This window comes from Biomphalaria glabrata, chromosome 15 (assembly GCF_947242115.1).
Source record: "Biomphalaria glabrata chromosome 15, xgBioGlab47.1, whole genome shotgun sequence".
Classification (NCBI taxonomy): Eukaryota; Metazoa; Mollusca; class Gastropoda; family Planorbidae; genus Biomphalaria; species Biomphalaria glabrata.
The window spans coordinates 5,343,761-5,364,615 of NC_074725.1; the positions used below are offsets into that span (position 1 = coordinate 5,343,761).

Genomic DNA, 20,855 nt, shown 5'->3' on the forward strand with positions numbered 1-20,855 from the left:
TTATGACAAAATAGTAAAAAAAAATTTGACTACTGAAAATATATATAGGTCATCCCAGGTATCAAGGTTTACGCTTCAAGATTCAACCCAAAGTTGAGTTTTTTTCCCCAGCTTTTTCAGTATGTCATATTTATTGAGGTGTTGATAACAGAATTTTAAGAATTTATCAATAAAATAAAATAAAAATAACCCAGTTATCTCCAGAGTTTCTATTTCTTACTCTGAATCTTTATTTACTTTTGGCTAAAATAAAACATTTTTAATCCACGGACAGTGACTTTATAAATACAAGGAAGCCATTTTAATACCAGATAATTTGAAATAAAAAAACACAATTTGGTGTAAGATGTAATTTATTGTTGACACACAATTAACAAAAACTTTTCATGACTTTTTTTTTATCATTTATAGTAAAATTAAGTTAACACCAAATAATGTGAATGTTTGAGAAATGTTTTTTTTTTTTTTGTTTACCATAAAATATTTTCTACAATTACAAACTTTGTAAAATCAAGACCAAAAAGTCTGAACCAAGAAGTCTGTCTAAAATGTATAAATAATTTGTTATCACAGAAAAGAGAAAGAACAGCCCAACCATGTCTTTCCAGGCATTTGAAAAATAGTGGCCATAACACAATTGTTCAAGAAATATGTTAACTTCACTGTACACATTTTAGTCTTTTAGGTTCTTCCACAGTGAAAGAAAAAGAAACAGGCTTTCTTTACAGTAGTTAACTTAACACAACTATCAGTGAATGTAAGGCTAATTATTCGAGTTACTTCAAGGTGTAAAAATACATTAATCTATTACTTAAACAGTTGGTTCTTGTAAAAAAAAAGAAATATATAGAGTCCTTATAGATCTCTCCTTTAATTCATTACATGACTCATGTCCGGAGAGACTATGGATGTATCCAGAGTTTTCTCTTAAGGGCACATTCCTGGATCTTCTTCTTCTTCGTTATCATTGTTATGTTGGAGCGTTCAGATGACTAGACCAATACATGAGATGAACTGCGCAGTGGTTTCCAAATCAGGGAGCTCTCCATATAGTTTTCTTTCTATTGGGGTGTTTTGGGGCTGGTGTCTTGTACGGGCCTCTTGGTGACGAGAGCAGTTTTGGAGGACGTGGTCGGCATTCTCTGGTGACACTCCACATGGGCAGATTTCACTGGTTTCAATTTTGGATCTAAGATAAAGGGATCATCATGGGTAGAAATGTGACACACACACCCTTTCAACCTTCGCTGGTGTGATCCAAATGACTTAAAATGAAATTAGTTCTAAAAATAAATATTTCTAAATGTTATTAGGCCTACATGCATACACATTGGGAATGTTATGGTACATAGAAACAAGTTGATTTTAAATCATTATATACTAAAGACTATTGAAATTGTGCAAGTAAAGACATAGAAACAGTTCATGTCACTAGTTTTTCTGTTAAGCTATAATTTTCTTGTATTTAGTTCCACGTTCAGAGACTGTGACATTGCGTTTGATGTACACCCCACTGTCATCGTAACTTTTCTTCTTGAGCCTCTTCTTCTTGCTTCTGGCAACTTGCGTTTCAGATTCTTCAGTCGACTTGAGAAAACAAAAGTAATGCAAGATAAATAATGCAAGAAAGTCAGAACCAAATATCTTTTAAAAAAAAAAAGAAAAGATCAGAAGGTTAAATTTAGAACAAAAAGAGTTTAAAGAAAAGTAAAAAACAAAAAAATGAATGTACAGAAAAATAGTCCACAACTAAATTGTTCATATTTGGCAAGGTCAGTAGAACCAAGAGCAAAGTCACATTTAAGTATTGGGGTGTTCAAAAGGTAAGAAACACCCCTGGTTGTCAAATGGTAAGGTTGTGATTTCGGGCTTAATATCTTTTCTTCTTCAATCAATTTTGAACAATTACTGAAAATGAACATTACTTAAGCACTTCAACAAAAATAAAAATCTAAATTTTTTTATTATTGTAAGTGGTCAAACTGGGCCTTAACTAATGGTCATTTATATATTGAATTTGGGTTCTAAAATATATTTTCATCAGTCAAATTTTAAAATACCTTTCACATATTCAATTCGTTTAAAACATTAGTTATTGAAGATACTTTTTCATCTTACAAAAAAATACCTACATAATTTAGTTGCATGTTCTCAATTTGTGCATTCAGGTAACCAATCTCTCTCTTGTACTGATCTAGCTGGGCTTCAAGTTTCTCTCTGCGAAGCTTCTCATACTCTAGCTGAGACTCCAGCTCATTAATGGTGCTAAAGAATTAATAAATTGAAGATCATCAGATCAGTGTCAATGATCAAAGATTAAAGAGAGACAACTCAAAAGAAATGTGGTTAGCACTACAGCTATTATTCACTCCCTTGATAGCCAGCTCTTTTAACTTATTTCTGGAGCATATTATGATAGAAACTCCAAAGGGATTTACTGCTAGCTTGATCATAAATGGGCGGCCTATTTCCAATCTCAAGTTTTATGATGATATAGACCTCATCTGAGAAAATGCAGACCAGGTAAAAGATCTTCAAAACTGGATGCAGCAGCTAGAGCAGTCGACATAGAAATCAGTGCCAAAAAAGAGCAAAATATTAGTTTTTGTTGGAGGTAGTACAGCTGAATGGCCAAACATCAGAAGAAGTTGACTCATTTAAATACCTAGGGTCAAACATAACAAGAGATGGAGGATCAATAAAAGAGATAAAAACCCATTTAAGCTTGGCATCCGCTGTCATGAGTAAACTGTGGAAAATCTGGAAATCAGCTTCCAAGTAAAATTAAAACTGTATTCTTCGCTAGTGGTCTCTGTACTTCTATATAGGTGTAAATGTTGAACACTAAACGCTGAGGCTGAAAGAAGAATCCAAGCCTTTGAGAGAAAATGCTACAGAAAAGTGCTGGGCATCAGATGGCATGAAAAGAAGACAAATGAGTTTGTACTGTCAGAAGTCAACACTCTGGCTGGCAAAAAGGAAGGACACCTCAATACTGTGAAGAGATGAAAGCTGAGCTGGTTTAGTCCTATTGTAAGACATGACTCACTATCTAAAGTCATTCTTAAATGTACAGTGGAGGGAGCACAAAGGAAGCTGGCTGGACAACATAAAAGAATGAACCGGCCTCTTTCTTAATATCCTGCTAAGAACAGCTGCTGACTGGGAAAAGTGGAGGACTTTGGTTCCGCAAACTGTCACAGCACCCCTATGACCAAAGTCAAGGGACACATTATGATGACAGTCTAATGACCTCTTTGGAGTTAAGTCTGAACATCGATAGCAATTCTATCTCATAATAATAATTGCTTTTAAAAAAGGTATGTAAAATGCTAAATACATAAAAATTATGCTACAGTAAGCCATGATCCAAATGACATAAAAGTTTGAAAAGTTTCAGCCTTGATTCAGAAACATTGAGCTAAATTGCATTTCACATGTTGATTTCAGCCTAGTGCATAGAACATAGTGCACAGATCATTTATCTATGACTTCATACAATAGAAAACAATTCAAAAGTATTCAACATGAACCTACTGATCTTTATCTCTGATCTCAGGTAAACATGAACCTACTGATCTTTATCTCAAGTAAACATGAACCTACTGATCTTTCTCTCAAGTAAACATGAACCTACTGATCTTTATCTCAAGTAAACATGAACCTACTGATCTTTATCTCAAGTAAACATGAACCTACTGATCTTTATCTCAAGTAAACATGAACCTACTGATCTTTATCTCAAAGTAAACATGAACCTACTGATCTTTATCTCAAAGTAAACATGAACCTACTGATCTTTATCTCTAATCTCAGGTAAACATGAACTTACTGATCTTTATCTCAAGTAAACATGAACCTACTGATCTTTATCTCAAAGTAAACATGAACATACTGATCTTTATCTCAAAGTAAACATGAACCTACTGATCTTTATTTCAAAGTAAACATGAACCTACTGATCTTTATCTCAAAGTAAACATGAACCTACTGATCTTTATCTCTAATCTCAGGTAAACATGAACCTACTGATCTTTATCTCAAAGTAAACATGAACATACTGATCTTTATCTCAAGTAAACATGAACCTACTGATCTTTATCTCAAGTAAACATGAACCTACTGATCTTTATCTCAAGTAAACATGAACCTACTGATCTTTATCTCAAGTAAACATGAACCTACTGATCTTTATCTCAAGTAAACATGAACCTACTGATCTTTATCTCAAGTAAACATGAACCTACTGATCTTTATCTCAAGTAAACATGAACCTACTGATCTTTATCTCAAAGTAAACATGAACCTACTGATCTTTATCTCAAAGTAAACATGAACCTACTGATCTTTATCTCTAATCTCAGGTAAACATGAACTTACTGATCTTTATCTCAAGTAAACATGAACCTACTGATCTTTATCTCAAAGTAAACATGAACCTACTGATCTTTATCTCTAATCTCAGGTAAACATGAACCTACTGATCTTTATCTCAAAGTAAACATGAACATACTGATCTTTATCTCAAGTAAACATGAACCTACTGATCTTTATCTCAAGTAAACATGAACCTACTGATCTTTATCTCAAGTAAACATGAACCTACTGATCTTTATCTCAAGTAAACATGAACCTACTGATCTTTATCTCAAGTAAACATGAACCTACTGATCTTTATCTCAAGTAAACATGAACCTACTGATCTTTATCTCAAGTAAACATGAACCTACTGATCTTTATCTCAAAGTAAACATGAACCTACTGATCTTTATCTCAAAGTAAACATGAACCTACTGATCTTTATCTCTAATCTCAGGTAAACATGAACTTACTGATCTTTATCTCAAGTAAACATGAACCTACTGATCTTTATCTCAAAGTAAACATGAACATACTGATCTTTATCTCAAAGTAAACATGAACCTACTGATCTTTATTTCAAAGTAAACATGAACCTACTGATCTTTATCTCAAAGTAAACATGAACCTACTGATCTTTATATCTAATCTCAGGTAAACATGAACCTACTGATCTTTATCTCAAAGTAAACATGAACCTACTGATCTTTATCTCAGGTAAACATGAACCTACTGATCTTTATCTCAAGTAAACATGAACCTACTGATCTTTATCTCAAAGTAAACATGAACCTACTGATCTTTATCTCAAAGTAAACATGAACCTACTGATCTTTATCTCAAAGTAAACATGAACCTACTGATCTTTATCTCAAAGTAAACATGAACCTACTGATCTTTATCTCAAAGTAAACATGAACCTACTGATCTTTATCTCAAAGTAAACATGAACATACTGATCTTTATCTCAAAGTAAACATGAACCTACTGATCTTTATCTCTAATCTCAGGTAAACATGAACCTACTGATCTTTATCTCAAAGTAAACATGAACCTACTGATCTTTATCTCTAATCTCAGGTAAACATGAACCTACTGATCTTTATCTCAAAGTAAACATGAACCTACTGATCTTTATTTCAAAGTAAACATGAACCTACTGATCTTTATCTCTAATCTCAGGTAAACATGAACCTACTGATCTTTATCTCAAACTAAACATGAACCTACTGATCTTTATCTCTAATCTCAGGTAAACATGAACCTACTGATCTTTATCTCAAGTAAACATGAACCTACTGATCTTTATCTCAAGTAAACATGAACCTACTGATCTTTATCTCAAAGTAAACATGAACCTACTGATCTTTATCTCAAAGTAAACATGAACCTACTGATCTTTATCTCAAAGTAAACATGAACCTACTGATCTTTATCTCTTATCTCTCTCAATCTCTTTCTGTCTTCCTCCAGTGAGCCTCCAAGTTGAATGTAATTTTTCTTGGCCACTTCAAGAAGTCTCTCATACTCTTCCACTTTCATTTTGGCTCGACCTAGGAGGTAGAAAAATAAAAATCTTTAGTAAAAAAAAATGGTTAGCTCTTAAGCTATGAGGGGGCATGGTGGCAGAGTGGTAAAGTACTTGATATCAGAACAGAGGGGTCTTGGATTTGAATCTTGGTGATAACTGGGGATTTGAATTTCTGGAATTTTTATGGCGTCCCTGAGTCCAGCCAACTCTAGTGGGTACCTGACATTATTTGGGAAAGTAAAGGTGTTTTTTTTTTACAATTTATGATTTTAACAATCAAAGTACTTTGGCTAGGTGTAGAGTTTTTTTCTCTTATCTATGACATATTTATGGTGAGCCCTTATAATTAAAGAGATATAGAATATTTAATTAGCTAATTAACTAGTAACTAACATTGGACATGATAATAATTGAGGAAAACATTGGCATCAAGTTTATCTATCAATGGCGTGATGCTTGACTAGTAAAGTATTTGACTTCCAACCAGAGGGTCCTGGGTTTGAATCCCACTGAATACTGGGATTTTTGATTTTAGGATCTTTAGGGCGCCTCTGAGTCTACCCAGCTATAATAGGTACCTGACATTAGTTGGGGAAAAAAAGTGGTTGGTTGTTGAGCTGGCCACATGGCACCATCATTAACAGTGGGCCACAGAAACAGATGATCTTTACATCATTGCCCTATAGACAGCATGGCCTAAAAGGGGAACTTTAATCTATCCTTAGTGTACCATTAAGTTTTAATAGTGAAAATACAAAAGTTACATAGCAATTAAAAAAAAACATGAAAAAATGATGTGAGACACTTGAATTATAAATAGATCATTTTTTATTTTGTTTTCAACATTTACTTTGCAAGAAAAAGTTTGTAATATAAAGATCTATTTCTATATGTCAAATGTTTTACTTCAACAGTGTTTCTCTCAAAAACTAAAAAGAATTTTTAAAAATTTTGTCTAAACCTTGAAATACCTTTCTTGAATTATTTCCTCCTCTTAAATTACTTTTCAAACATAAATAAAATACAAAGTTTCCTTCAACGTAATAACAAAATCATATGAACCATGACTGAACAGGATTCATTACCTTTGGCGCCATCTTGTAGCTTTTTAGACTTTCTGGCTCTTTTTTTAACTCCATCTCCTTCCTCTTCCTCTTCATCCTCAGAGCCAACCACGAGCTCTTCAGCTTCATCTGAACACAAAATTGTTGGAGTCTTAGTTGTTGGGTCAGTAAGGTTTTTATCAGTGAGAAAGGAAAACTGATACTGTAATTATTTTTTTTTTGTTTAGAATTTTTTTTTTTTTAGAAAATATATAGAATCTCACAATTAAGTTAGAAATAAACAAAAATTCAAATTGTTCAATGTTTATAGATGTCAGAAAGTCATAAGATTTGTTAATGCTAAGATTCATATATCACTTAATGGGCCAAAGATTGTAATTATTTGTTTGCAATAAACAGCATTGCATTTGTTTCTTACTCTCTAAAATATTTAGTTGAAACTTTTGAATATTAAATGAAATATTTGTTTTTATTGTTCAATTATAAAAAGCAAAGGTTATGAATTACTTAAAGATTATAATAATAAATTTTAAAATATTTTTGTAAAATGGTGGCAGATAAATGAAACTTTATTTACATGTGAATAAATACAAAATGCACACAAATGCACACACACAGTCTTCGGTGTTACAATTCTATTGCTGGGTTAACTTGTTCTTTCTCAGAGTCTGTGATACAGCTACCCCCACCATTACAACACCATCAACTACCCAGTGTTGCTCCAGGTTTATGGCGACAGCCTCATAATAAAACAGGCAGGACTGAGGGAGGCAATCTTAATAAAACAGGCAGGACTAAGGGAGGCAATCTTAATAAAACAGGCAGGACTGAGGGAGGCAATCTTAATAAAACAGGCAGGACTGAGGGAGGCAATCTTAATAAAACAGGCAGGACTGAGGGAGGCAATCTTAATAAAACAGGCAGGACTAAGGGAGGCAATCTTAATAAAACAGGCAGGACTGAGGGAGGCAATCTTAATAAAACAGGCAGGACTGAGGGAGGCAATCTTAATAAAACAGGCAGGACTGAGGGAGGCAATCTTAATAAAACAGGCAGGACTAAGGGAGGCAATCTTAATAAAACAGGCAGGACTGAGGGAGGCAATCTTAATAAAACAGGCAGGACTAAGGGAGGCAATCTTAATAAAACAGGCAGGACTGAGGGAGGCAATCTTAATAAAACAGGCAGGACTGAGGGAGGCAATCTTAATAAAACAGGCAGGACTGAGGGAGGCAATCTTAATAAAACAGGCAGGACTAAGGGAGGCAATCTTAATAAAACAGGCAGGACTGAGGGAGGCAATCTTAATAAAACAGGCAGGACTAAGGGAGGCAATCTTAATAAAACAGGCAGGACTAAGGGAGGCAATCTTAATAAAACAGGCAGGACTGAGGGAGGCAATCTTAATAAAACAGGCAGGACTAAGGGAGGCAATCTTAATAAAACAGGCAGGACTAAGGGAGGCAATCTTAATAAAACAGGCAGGACTGAGGGAAGCAATCTTAATAAAACAGGCAGGACTGAGGGAGGCAATCTTAATAAAACAGGCAGGACTAAGGGAGGCAATCTTAATAAAATAGGCAGGACTGAGGGAGGCAATCTTAATAAAACAGGCAGGACTAGGGGAGGCAATCTTAATAAAACAGGCAGGACTAAGGGAGGCAATCTTAATAAAACAGGCAGGACTGAGGGAGGCAATCTTAATAAAACAGGCAGGACTAAGGGAGGCAATCTTAATAAAACAGGCAGGACTGAGGGAGGCAATCTTAATAAAACAGGCAGGACTGAGGGAGGCAATCTTAATAAAACAGGCAGGACTAAGGGAGGCAATCTTAATAAAACAGGCAGGACTAAGGGAGGCAATCTTAATAAAACAGGCAGGACTAAGGGAGGCAATCTTAATAAAACAGGCAGGACTGAGGGAGGCAATCTTTTTCTATTCCAAAATAACAGACCCCCAATATTTCCTTACTGCCAATGAAATACTAGTTTCTGGGCCTGGTTCCAAATGTTGCCATAAACATCAGTGCAGGATCAGAGTTACAACAATATAATCTAGAAATGAAAAGTTATTGTGAAACAAAATGTTACCAGAACTTGTTCCACCAAGCAGTTTGGCACATGCCAGTTGTGAAAATCTTCTGGCTACGTCACAAGGCGTTTCCCCCGCCTGGTTGGTTATGTTCATGTTGGCCCCCATCTCCAGCAGCCACTGGATGATATTAATGTGGCCCTGACCAGCAGCTAGTTGCAAAACAAAACAAAAATCATGGACAAAATAAAACAAAACAGTTCAGCACAATGACAACATCTCAATAATTACTAATATTTTTAATTCATTTAGACTAACTCGTAAATTTGCATATACTAAATCGAAAGTTGACTTTTGAAGAAAAGGTTTCAGTAAATAGAGAGACATTTCCAATTGATTCCATTGTCAATGATTTGATTGAATTTATATTATGCTGAAGAGCCAAATGTAACAGACTCATTAAAAAAAATAATAATAATATAAAACATGAATATGCAGTAATACTAAATATTAGGTAGGAGTTATTTAATTATTTTAAGTATTTCAATTCCTAATTGACAAAACAAAATTTTAAAATATTTTCAACCATAAAAAAAAGATAATATTTTTGTTAAGGTTTCCCTGCTTAAAAGTAAGAGATAGAATAATCAGCAAATTAACTTTAGATCAAGTCAACTATATACAGGATAATACAAAACAGAAATTAAAATAAATAAAATGAATTTCAAAAAATGTGCTCAGCACCTTTGTGGGCAAGGGTTGAACCCTTGTCATCTCGCTCATTGATATTAACCACACCATTTTCAACCAGCATCCTCAGGTGGTTGAGGTCTCCATTATAAGCTGCCACATGAGCAGGGAATGAAAGATCTATAGATAAAAAAAGAACAAAAAGAAACTTTTAATTCAATCTGCCACATCAGAGTCTGCAAAACTTTTTCTAAAATGGAACACTTTGAGAAAGACATTCAGCAGATTTAGTGAAACATTTGCAATCTTTGTAGGTTGAATAGGTTCCTACATGTAAACATATACAAACAAAAATTTAACATATTTTTTTGACATATTGTAATTTATTTAAAGAATAAGTAAAGTTATCCTTTCAGACCTTGTAATCTATGGGACAGATGATCAGTTTCTGTGGCCCAAGGTTAACAAGGGTGTCATGTGGCCAGCACATTGACCAACCCACTTTACTTTCCCCCAACTAATGTCAGGCGGACTTGGAGTTGGTGCCTTAAAAATCCCAAAGTTGAAAATCCCAGTATTCATCAGGATTAGAACCCTGGAAAAGCCAAGCGCTTTTAGAAATCAGCCACCACACTTCCTTATTAAACTATAATAAATAATTTGATTAAATTGATTTTTTAAATTCTAATCTAAATGTAGCATCTTCCTGTACTTTGACATCAAATATGATAGATTACTTTGAAAAAAATTGGTTACTCTTCTGATGTTTGTATTTTTGTTTCAAATGAGAGTCACAGATTAAAGCAATTAGATTTTCAAAGTCAATTGTACTTAACTTTATTAGTTTCCCAGGCAATGCTTCTCAGCTTCAACCTGGCACTTAGGTCATTAGAAGATATGATTCGGCTGATAGGGAAGCAAAACAAACCCAAGCTGATGTGCCTTAGGACTGAGTCCATAGCACTGGTGGGGATGGAAGCAAGCTTCAACAAACATGTCAGTATTTACACACTATTCCTCAAGGAGCTGTTTTTATGGCAGACACCTGCATGGCTGTTGTACGAAGAATGTACATGCAGGAGTTTCCTCTGTGTACTTGGCCTTCACCCCAGCTTCTAATCTTAGGTTCTGAGCCATTAGTAACAGGGATATAAAATGTTCATTTGCTTCAATCTTATATAGACAGAAGTTTGTTCAGCCAGGCAGATGGAAGATGGAGGCAAGCTTCTGTGTGCCTACAGTTACCAAGAGTCGTAGACTTAACTCTTGTACATTTTTTTACATGTTTCATATGCTCCTTCAGAGTTGAAGATAGTCCGAACTAAAAAGCCAGTGGGCAGTGTATGAACCAAAGAGTATCGAGACGACTCAGGCATACATATATACATATATATATATATATATATATATATATATATATATATATATATATATATATACATTTACACACACACACATGTATATACATATGTGTGTGTGTGTGTATAAATATGTATAAATGTATATATGTATTATTATATTATTTTGGCAAATAACAAAGCTCAATATATAAAATTTGAACATTTACAAAATTAGTAGTTTCTTTTGTTTCCATATAAATTACTACTTTCTCTACAACAGTACAAGCCGCTGAAATATTGATTTAAATCTGGTGTATTTGAATTAAAAAAAAACAACAACAGCTTAATTAATTAAAAAAAAACAAAAAAAAATGTCTTTACTTTCAGAAGGCTTAAGGTAGCAGTTGAACCTATATTAAGCACACTAAGAATATGCTGATATTGGATTTTTTTTTTTGTTGAGCTCTTGACAAGACAGATAAATGAACAGAAAGAGCATAAAAAACTATTGGTGGCTTTTTTCCCATTCAGGAGCTTCTTAAAATATAAAACTGAGAAGAGGGAGAAGAAAGATATTTTAAAGAAACAAAATAACAAAATTAATTTCTTTTTTTGGATTGGTGCCTGGTCATGCAGTATGTGTGCTGGACTGTCATTCAGTTGTCTCGATGGTCCCAGGTTCACAACCTGACCACTGCCATCCCTTTGGAGATTTAAACTAGGAACTGCAGGAACATCCGAAATATGTAAAACAAACGTTCTTACAAGCAAGCATTGTTTATGACATTTTGAAGAGAAGATGGAAGAGAATTGTGATAGTAAGTGTTCTTGTTTTGTCTGGCCAGTAATGTACTGACAAATTCAGTGATCTAAGTTGTTGACATGTTGAATGAAAGAGATGATTTATGGTATTCTGTGGTGTATTTTGTAGTCTGTACTGCATTCTGTAGTCTGTAGTTTGTGCCAATAAAAAAATGCACCTACTTTCCCCATCCTCTGGGTTATCCTGCTCACGTTCAATATGACCAATGTATTCGAGAATGTTGTCCTTGTAGAATGTCTGGGCTAAATCTTTGGGTGTCTCGCCGTGGTCATTTCGAGCAGACAGGACTGAGAGAGCACTACCACTCTGGCAGACAAGAAACTTTAGACAAGGGAGATTACCTTCAGCAGCAGCTAAATGTGCTGTAATAGTTTTAAAAAATATTTTTTTTAAATTACCTTATGACAAAAAAGGATACATAAAAATTTTAAAACATTTCAAATGTAATTTTAATGCAAATATTGTTTTTGAATATATTTATAAAATTGTGATATTAATAACAAAAATAAATTTAGCAATTAAGCCATGTAGCATACTGCTAATTTAGTTGCATTAAAATATGGATAAGTGAAAGTAAAATAGGAAACACAAAACACCTACATGTATAGTCAAAACTTGCCCACGGATCCCTAAGTGAAAAAGCTACATAAATGCATATTATATAAGTAACAAATGTAAAAAACAAAAAAAAAAACATTTTGTTTAACTTCTTTACTATGACCCATAATTTACAATAATTTGAAATATGTTTTTGTAACCAGAATTTGTGGTTTCCTTGTTCAAACATTTTTAACTTCCTTGTTTATGAATATTCCAATAAGCTGGTCCTGCATTATGGATTCATTGGTGATTGGTATCTGAGTTTGTCCACAAGCAATAGAGCTCAATACCTAGCCAGGAATATCCAAGTGAAGAATGTTTTCAAATCTTTGGTCTAGGTCATCAGAGAATAGTATGTAATTAACATATTAAACAGTAGTGCGTGGTGAGTTGATTATTATTCATATTATTTGATCAGATAAACTGGCTTTTAGCGACGATATTTTAATTGTATACAATTTTCATCTTTCTGTGGACTCCTTTAGTTCAACTCATGGACCCCTGTGTACGACAGTTAGAGAACCACTATATATAGTATTTGAAAACTAGAGTTATTTTGTGTGATAGATACTATAAGAAAGAATCTAAATTATAATTAATCTTTAGCAGACATTGAGATTCTTTAAAAAAAAAAAGGAACATTCATTTTGTCTGTCATTTTTGTAAAGGAGATCTATTTGTTCATATTAAGAATGGATTGAATCTATCATTTATTTTGATCTCACTAGATGTCGAGGGAGTTATTTTCAATAATACTGTAGTTCAAATAAAAGTAATTGAGCATGACCTTAGTACTGTGACATAATGGAGTCCTGAGATTTTAGTAAGTATATTTTGAATTAAAATACACACTATTGAAGCATAACTACTCCACAACCACTTACTTCCCTTGATCTAATTATTAAGATGCACTAACTCCTGACCAGTTTACCCACCTGGTGTGTTTCCATTGATGTCTACTTCATCTGCAACTCCCCCCCACTTGAGCAGAAACTGGAGGCAGCCAAGCCTGCCATGGTAGGCAGCAGAATGGACAGCTGTCCATCCCATGTTGTCCAGCACAGTGATGTCCTAAATGAACAGAAAAATTTATTTTCCTTTTATTAGCTTATGATATGGTTGGCATTGAACATCTTTTAGTTGTTATGAATTTGAAGCAATTAAAGAAACAAACAAAAATTATGAAACAATGTAGACATTTAAATTTGTATTAAGCCTACATTTTGTCCCCAGTCCAAATAAATTAGAAAAGATAAATAAAACTTTTTTAGATTAGTTTGTCATCTTAACTCTCATGTTTATCTTCGTAATGTTATCACAGTGTCTCGGGCCTACATTAAGTTTGTTAACAGTGCTCTATAAATTAAATTATTATAATTAATACAGGCTTTTTGGGAGTAAATACTATGAAAGATTATTGCCTGGTACAATCCCAGATTAGGACAACAAATGTAGCTGTGAGCTTATAATCAAGCAGAGTTATAGAAGGAGCCACTCAGTAGTGTAAAGTAAAAACTGTGAAAGAATGGGCACAATTTGAGCCAAAAATATTCTCCTGGGTAGAAGCATCTATTCTAAGTCATTAAAAGATGAGATGATAATAATAATCTGAAAGAGTGAATTAGAATCTTCCTTAATGTATGTATGTGGGCAAAGGCATTTGACAGAGAAAAGTAGAGAGTATCAGTTGGGCCCATTGTTAAGGCATGTCAGTACTTTCACACTGCAGGGAGGTAAACTCTTTTGAAGCATGCCTCAATACGATCAATCTTCAAAGATTCCAATCTACCTTAGAGGCTTTTAGACTTGGCAGATAATGCAATAGGTTCTGTAAGCTAGACTTAGGTGAAGAGGTAATAGGGTCTGAATAGGGCTAGACATGGCTGATGTACAATAGGTTAATGTGTCTAATAAGGGTTAAAAGTATTAAAAGTAAACTAAATTCAATGGTGGAAATATTATACATACTGCACCAGATCTAAGAATTGTGTTCAGGCAAAATGAATGGCCATGGGCTGCTGCTAGATGAAGTGGTGTCTGGCCTCTGGCATCTTTTGTGGACAAACTGACACCATTGTTGGACAATGCCTAGATTTAAAAAAAAAACATAATCTTAATTAAAACATATTTTTGTACAATGATTTTCTGAACTGATAATACTGTGCCGAAAACTAGATTTTTTTCCCATCAGTTTTCTTATATAAAAATAGTGACATTCTTCAAAAAAAAAAAGTATGTATATTTTTATATTTTTGATTATTATAATAATAAAAAAAAAGCTAGTTAAATGTGATAATGACCTATGATGTAATTAGTCCTAATTCAACAATACTGCAAAAACTAAAATAGGTCTAGAAGTTTGTTGCTTTTTTGCTTGCTAACATATAATTTGCAACATTTTAAATAAAGCAATAAAAAAAAAAATTAACAACTAGATATCACAAAAAGTATTTTTCAAGAACAATTTAATTTAATATTACTAAAATTCTGAACTTATTACAAGTTATAAAAGTTTTAAATTAGTCTGCATAGATATGAGTTTAACTAATTGCTACTAGTAAAAGTTCCCCTTTTAGACCTTGTGATTTATGGAGCAGATGATGTAAAGGTCATATGTTTTTGCACAAAAAAATGATCAACTGCCCTTACTTTATCCCAACTAATGTAAGGTACTCATTATAGATGGGTGGACTCAGAGGCACCCTGAAGATCCCGAAATAAAAAATCCCAGTGTTCACCACCAGAATTTGAGCAGAGAAACCCTCGATTTGGAAGCCAAGTGCTTTATCACTCAGCCACCATACTGCTATTAGTCAAAGTAGGCATCTCTAAAATTATATTTTCTTTTTGCTTAAGCTTTATCAATACATGGGTTTAAAAAAAACTAACAAGTATTGTTAATTATTAATGTTACATTAAAGACCATAATACCAACTTCAATACAGTTTTCAAAGCCTCTTATAGCAGCAATGTGTGCCGGCGTCCATCCACGGGGAGTTGTAACTGTTGGGTCAGCCCCCTGCCACAGCAACCAATGCACACACTATAAATAATAATAAATAAATTAAACAAATAATAATTTAGACACTTCTATTGAAAGCTGTCAGAATCTAGTGCTGAACAACTGAAGGGAACAGCACACTATTTTCCTTGGCACAGTCTGCAAAAGAGCTCAAAGCTCAGCAGTGTGATGATGCCTATCTGTCTTGTAGTTAATTGATGCCTGTCTAATTTTGACAGATTACTCTGGAGATGTCTGGGTTTCTTGGGCGGATGTATTTCAATGTGATTAACCAACAAGAAAATAGAATCATCTAATAGTAACAAGTGGAGAGATCAATACATACACAGTTGAACAATTTATACTAAGGTTTAATTCAACAAAAGGCCACAGTTGATGTCTCTGTCAATAAATACGTCTTACCCTTATGAAATCATATCACCAACTACTTTTCTGTCTCTAGGTAGCCTCTAACCCAACTAAAACATAACGTCACTAGTTGCGTTCAAAGTCTGTAAATTATGGTGCATCTTTATACAAACTAAAAATACTAACTGTCTAACAGCAGCAAAAGCTGTCTAGAAGAAGAAGTCTTATTTAGAAAATTAGTGGCTAAACCAGTATTTCTCAAACTGTGGGGTGTATTTCCCCCATTCACTCAAGTGGGGTACAATGTCTTGAGCAGAACGCTGGTCAATTTATTTTTTGAAGGAATAAATAAAAGTTTGTATTTTTTATAGTAGATATCAATCCATGTTTGATTATTAGCCAAATAAAAGGAAATTATTACTTATGTTTAGAAATACATATATTTAAATCAAGAGAAATCTTTCATCTTCTAATAAAGACCTTTTCTTCTTCTTCTTCTTCTAGCCAGCTTTATTGCTGCTGAGCTGTGAGCTCTAAGGTGGGTTAGGGAGGGGCATTCAAAGAAAATATGGTTTACGGTTTCAAAGGGGTGGGCGCAGTGTCTGCAAAGGGGTAGTTGTGTGGAGTTTATTTTGTTCAGGTGGTAATTTAATAGTGGTGTGTGTCCTGTTCTTAGTTTGTAGATTGTTCTTTGCGGGGGAGGAAGTTAATACTGTCCAGTTTGTTAAGCGTAGTCATTTCTCTGTACATGGCTCTGCCTGTGTTTCCTGATGCCCATAGGTTGAGCCACTCCTCTTTGTGATTGTTGACTAACATTGACCTTAGGGTGAGGTAGTTAACAGGTCTATCTGGTTGTTCCATAGATGAACCTGCCTTTGATAGCTTATCTGCCTTTTCATTTCCCATGATGCCAATGTGTCCAGGGATCCACTGTAGTGTAATATTGATATTTAATTTTGATATCATCTGGTGGATTATCACAATGAGTGTTGTCAACTCTCTTGGGCTGTTTGAGGTGCTGCTGTTAAGTGCTTGCAGAGTAGATTGGGAGTCTGTAAAGACAACAATATCTGATGGTGGTTGTACTCCTTCATATAATTTGTTTTCCACTGTCTGGAGTGCTATGGTAATTGCCTCAATCTCGGCTTGGAAGTTTGAGTAGTAATCACCACAGGGTGCGCTTATCTCAAAGTGTTTATTTTTAGGGAAGACCAGGAAGGCACCAAGACCAGCATTGATGGTAGCTTTGAAAGCTGATCCGTCTGTATAAATATGGATAGCTGTTTTTTGATAGCTTTCGATTGTTTCAAGCGTGCCTACTTGGAGCTCCAGTGGGTTTGATTCTTTTGTTAAGGTGTTATTTAGTAAATGTGTTTTGATGGTTGGTTGTTTGTAGTTTAGTCCGGGTGTAATGTTTGAAAACCTGGTAATTTTTTCTCTGTTATTGGGTAGGTGGTGTTTTAGGGCTAGTTCGTCAGTAAGTTGGATCAGAGTTCTTTGCTTTTTTTGGTTGTTTTTCCTATTTCTCTGTGTTAGTAATTTATTTGGATGATCGTCCTCCAACCTTCTGTATCTCTCAATAGCTTCTAATGCTGCTCTGTTGCGCCTTAACTTAAGAGGTTCAATATTGGAGTCTATTTCACAGGCTGCTGTGGGAGTAGTTCTCATACCTCCACTAATTAGCAAAAGGCTTGGTTTTGGATTGTATCTAATGATGATTGATAGGTTTTGTTGGCAGCTACTTGTATGGAGAGACAGTTATCCATTACAGATCTGACATATCCAGTGTAAAACTGTCTTAAGGTTTTCTTTTCAGCTCCCCAGGATGTTCCTGCTAGGTGTTTTATTATGTTTAATCTTTGTGATGCCTTTTCTTTTAAATCTGCCATAAAGTGTTTTAGAGACAGTCTTTGGTCTAGTTTTACACCAAGATATGTTGGATTTTCTTCTTTATTTATTGGCTGAGAGTCTATTTTTAGGATGTAGTTTCTTTTTGCTGTTTTGTTGCTGTGGCTAAAGATTGAATAAACTGACTTTTCTTTGTTTATTTCCATTTTCCATAATTTTGAATATGTGGAGATAGTTGTGAGGGAGGGCTCTATTTAGTTTGGATCTAAAGACCTTTTAATATACCATTTTTGTGAGTGGCATATGCAACAATATCAACTCAAAGCTTTTTCAAGAAAGTATTTCAAAATGCTTCCATAATTCTTCTTGACTTTCTTGTGTCAGAATGGCCTAAATTCTCCTGAATGTTGTACATTGTTAAGTTGAATGTGACAAAAAAAATAAAAAGGTCCACTGCAAAAGTATTACTTAACAAAAAGATAATCTTAAGATGATGACACCATTTGAGATGAGAGCTATATGTAGCTCAATGTCCCTTGCATAAAAGTATTGGCCAGTGCAGCCTCCTTTTTTATAACAATTTATTTCACATGCGACCTTTTCTTAATACAAGAAAAAGGCATTGTAGAAACCAAGGAGAAAGAATCTCTAAAGCTTAGAATGTAGGAAAATGCTTGGCACTGGGACTCAGCTCAGGACTCAAATAGGAGAGAATTCAGTGCTCCCCCACAGCCTCACGCTGGATGGAGGAGAAAACTGCTGCTTCTCAGATACTTTCTCCAGAACATTTTCTAATATAGAAATCACTTAAAATCAATCAATGAAGCACTATTAATGAAAAAAAACAAAAAAACGAGTAACTTTAACAAATATTCAATGTTTAATATTTCTGAAAAATAAAACATAAACCTGTAAAGTTAAAGAGAACACATACCTCTAAAGCCCCAACATTACAGGCTGTGTGGAGTGGAGTAAACTTATCTCTTGGTTCCACCTCATTCACACTAGCACCATTCTTGACCATAACTTCCAGATGCAGAACATCACAGTTTCTGACAGCATCATGGATGGACTGATAGTTGGTTGGATTGGAATTGGACACTACAAGACCAAAAACAAACAAGAAAAACAGAAGAAATAATTTTTAAATAAAACAAAGCTTATATTTAAGTGTAATTGTATCAATTAGGCTGGATCAGTCATGTGGTTGAATTTAGTAACAGATCTAGCCTAACAATAATAAATCTGTGTGATTAGAAATATTTTTACCAATAGTTTTTGTTTAGCGCAATTTCCTGCATTTAGCTTTCTAAATGGGCTATGATTCTATCACTTGTCTGGACCAGTTAAGAAAGGCAAAGGGACTAAAAAGAAGGTAGGCCCTATCTGGGTGAATGGAATGTTTCTTTGATCAATTTTTTAAACCCATAAAAATAATATTTGTTCACTCAGAGCTTAAGCCTCCTCAAGGGGACTAATTCAACTTATACTACTACATCTGTGGGTAAGATTTCTTTCCTTTGATATCATACAAAATAATTAATTACCAAAATTACCAATAGTCAACAGTTAATTAACTAATGTTTTTTTTAACTGATTCTGTTTTGTCAGGTACAAGAAATAATTGTGCAACTTGATTCAAGATTGAGTGTGGGAGAAAAATTGAGCACATACTTTTTACCACAGAGTGAGTTCACAAGCTTTGTAAAAATATGTAGCAACATGACATGTATCAATAATAAATATACAATATTATTTCTGTGTTCTAATTCTATTGTCAGTATTGTAGTATTGATATATCTAGATCTAGTAATGATAGATCATAGATCATTAGGTCTAAGTCTAGAGTCTAGACTATACTCAGTCTCTAGATTAGAAATCTACTTAATTTTATTTTTAATAATTTTTATCTATTCTAGATTTAGATTAGTAAATAAGTCTAGATATAGAAACTAGTACTAGATCTAGTAGTAATAGTACTACATAGATCTAGTAAGACTAAGTAGTTAGTAGATCGGTATTGCAAAGGTATCTGCGTATCTAAACTATTACCACTAGATCTAGATCTAGTAGTACTAGATGATAGATCTAAATAATCTAATTCTTTTTCTAGTAGTTAGTAGTACTTGTAGATCTAGATCTATCATCTAGTATTAGTAATAGACAGTAATAGACTAGTAGATCTAGAATCTAGTACTTAATAATTAAGTCATTTAAGTATTTTAAGTATAGTAAATAATAGTAGTTTAGATCTAGTAAAGTAGTAATAGTGAATTAGTGACTAGTAAAGACTAGTAAGGGAGTAGTACTAGATGATAGATCTAAATAATCTAATTCTTTTTCTAGTAGTACTTGTAGATCTAGATCTAGATCTATCATCTAGTATTAGTAATAGACAGTAATAGACTAGTAAGTCACTAGTAGATCTAGAATCTAGTACTTAATAATTAAGTCATGTAAGTATTTTAAGTATAGTAAATAATAGTAATTTAGATCTAGTAAAGTAGTAATAGTGAATTAGTGACTAGATCTAGTAAGTTACTAAGTACTAAGTCACTAAGTCTAACTAAGTTCAAAGTTGGTACGGTAACCGCAATATTTACACACCTGGCATTTCTAGATATATAAGCCTAGATCTCTAAATTATATATCTATATATAGTGGTGATTTCACGCCCTAAATACTGAAATTAGCATGGAATTAGTTACTATTACTAGATTCTAGTTAATAGATTAAATCTAGAGAAGTTGTCATTCCAGTGAGAATCCAGTGTAGTAAATCTTTATTTACATCGCGTAGCTAGTCAGACAGTTCAGCAGCAAATAGATATTTAACGATCAATTCGCTGAATTATTCTCTAACGTACTTCACTGACCCATATAAATATATAGAGTAAAGTCACTATTGCGGAACAGTTTGCAGCTACTTTTAGTTTTCAATTTTTTGCTCCGTAATGGTTAGACCTATGGAAAAACTAAAAGTATCTAGGCATTGCCCATCCATTTTCCGATAAAAATAGATGCTTTGTTAAGTTTTTCAACAGATATTTAAATTTTACATTCAATTCGGCTGAGATATTGGTAGTCACAATTACGGAACAGGATTTTTAAAGAAGTCACAATTGCGGAACACGGTAAAAATGTCGGAACAAAGCCTATATAAAGCATATATTTTATTACTCTAATACTTGAACTCCTT

General features: G+C 33.8%; 1 protein-coding gene across 1 annotated transcript; it reads right to left on the bottom strand.

Moving 5' to 3' along the window:
• Nucleotides 1–190: 190 nt before the first annotated feature.
• On the bottom strand, nt 191–20,441 carry LOC106063387 (ankyrin repeat domain-containing protein 42-like). Its single transcript, XM_056012809.1, has 12 exons — nt 20,265–20,441; nt 18,592–18,758; nt 15,375–15,482; nt 14,408–14,527; nt 13,375–13,510; nt 12,001–12,201; nt 9,731–9,856; nt 9,046–9,198; nt 6,976–7,083; nt 5,786–5,912; nt 2,133–2,265; nt 191–1,587 (listed from the first exon to the last, which is right to left on the bottom strand). The coding sequence occupies exons 1-12, from the start codon at nt 20,269–20,271 to the stop codon at nt 1,444–1,446; spliced, it is 1,530 nt and encodes a 509-aa protein (XP_055868784.1). The 5' UTR covers nt 20,272–20,441; the 3' UTR covers nt 191–1,443.
• Between the last annotated feature and the right edge of the window lie 414 nt (nt 20,442–20,855).

Coding starts and splice junctions, on each gene's coding strand:
- LOC106063387 (XM_056012809.1), bottom strand. Junction 9,857..12,000: donor TAACCCAGAGGATGGGGAAA/GTAGGTGCATTT, acceptor TTTTATCTATAG/ATCTTTCATTCCCTGCTCAT. Junction 9,199..9,730: donor TTCAACCCTTGCCCACAAAG/GTGCTGAGCACA, acceptor TTTTGCAACTAG/CTGCTGGTCAGGGCCACATT.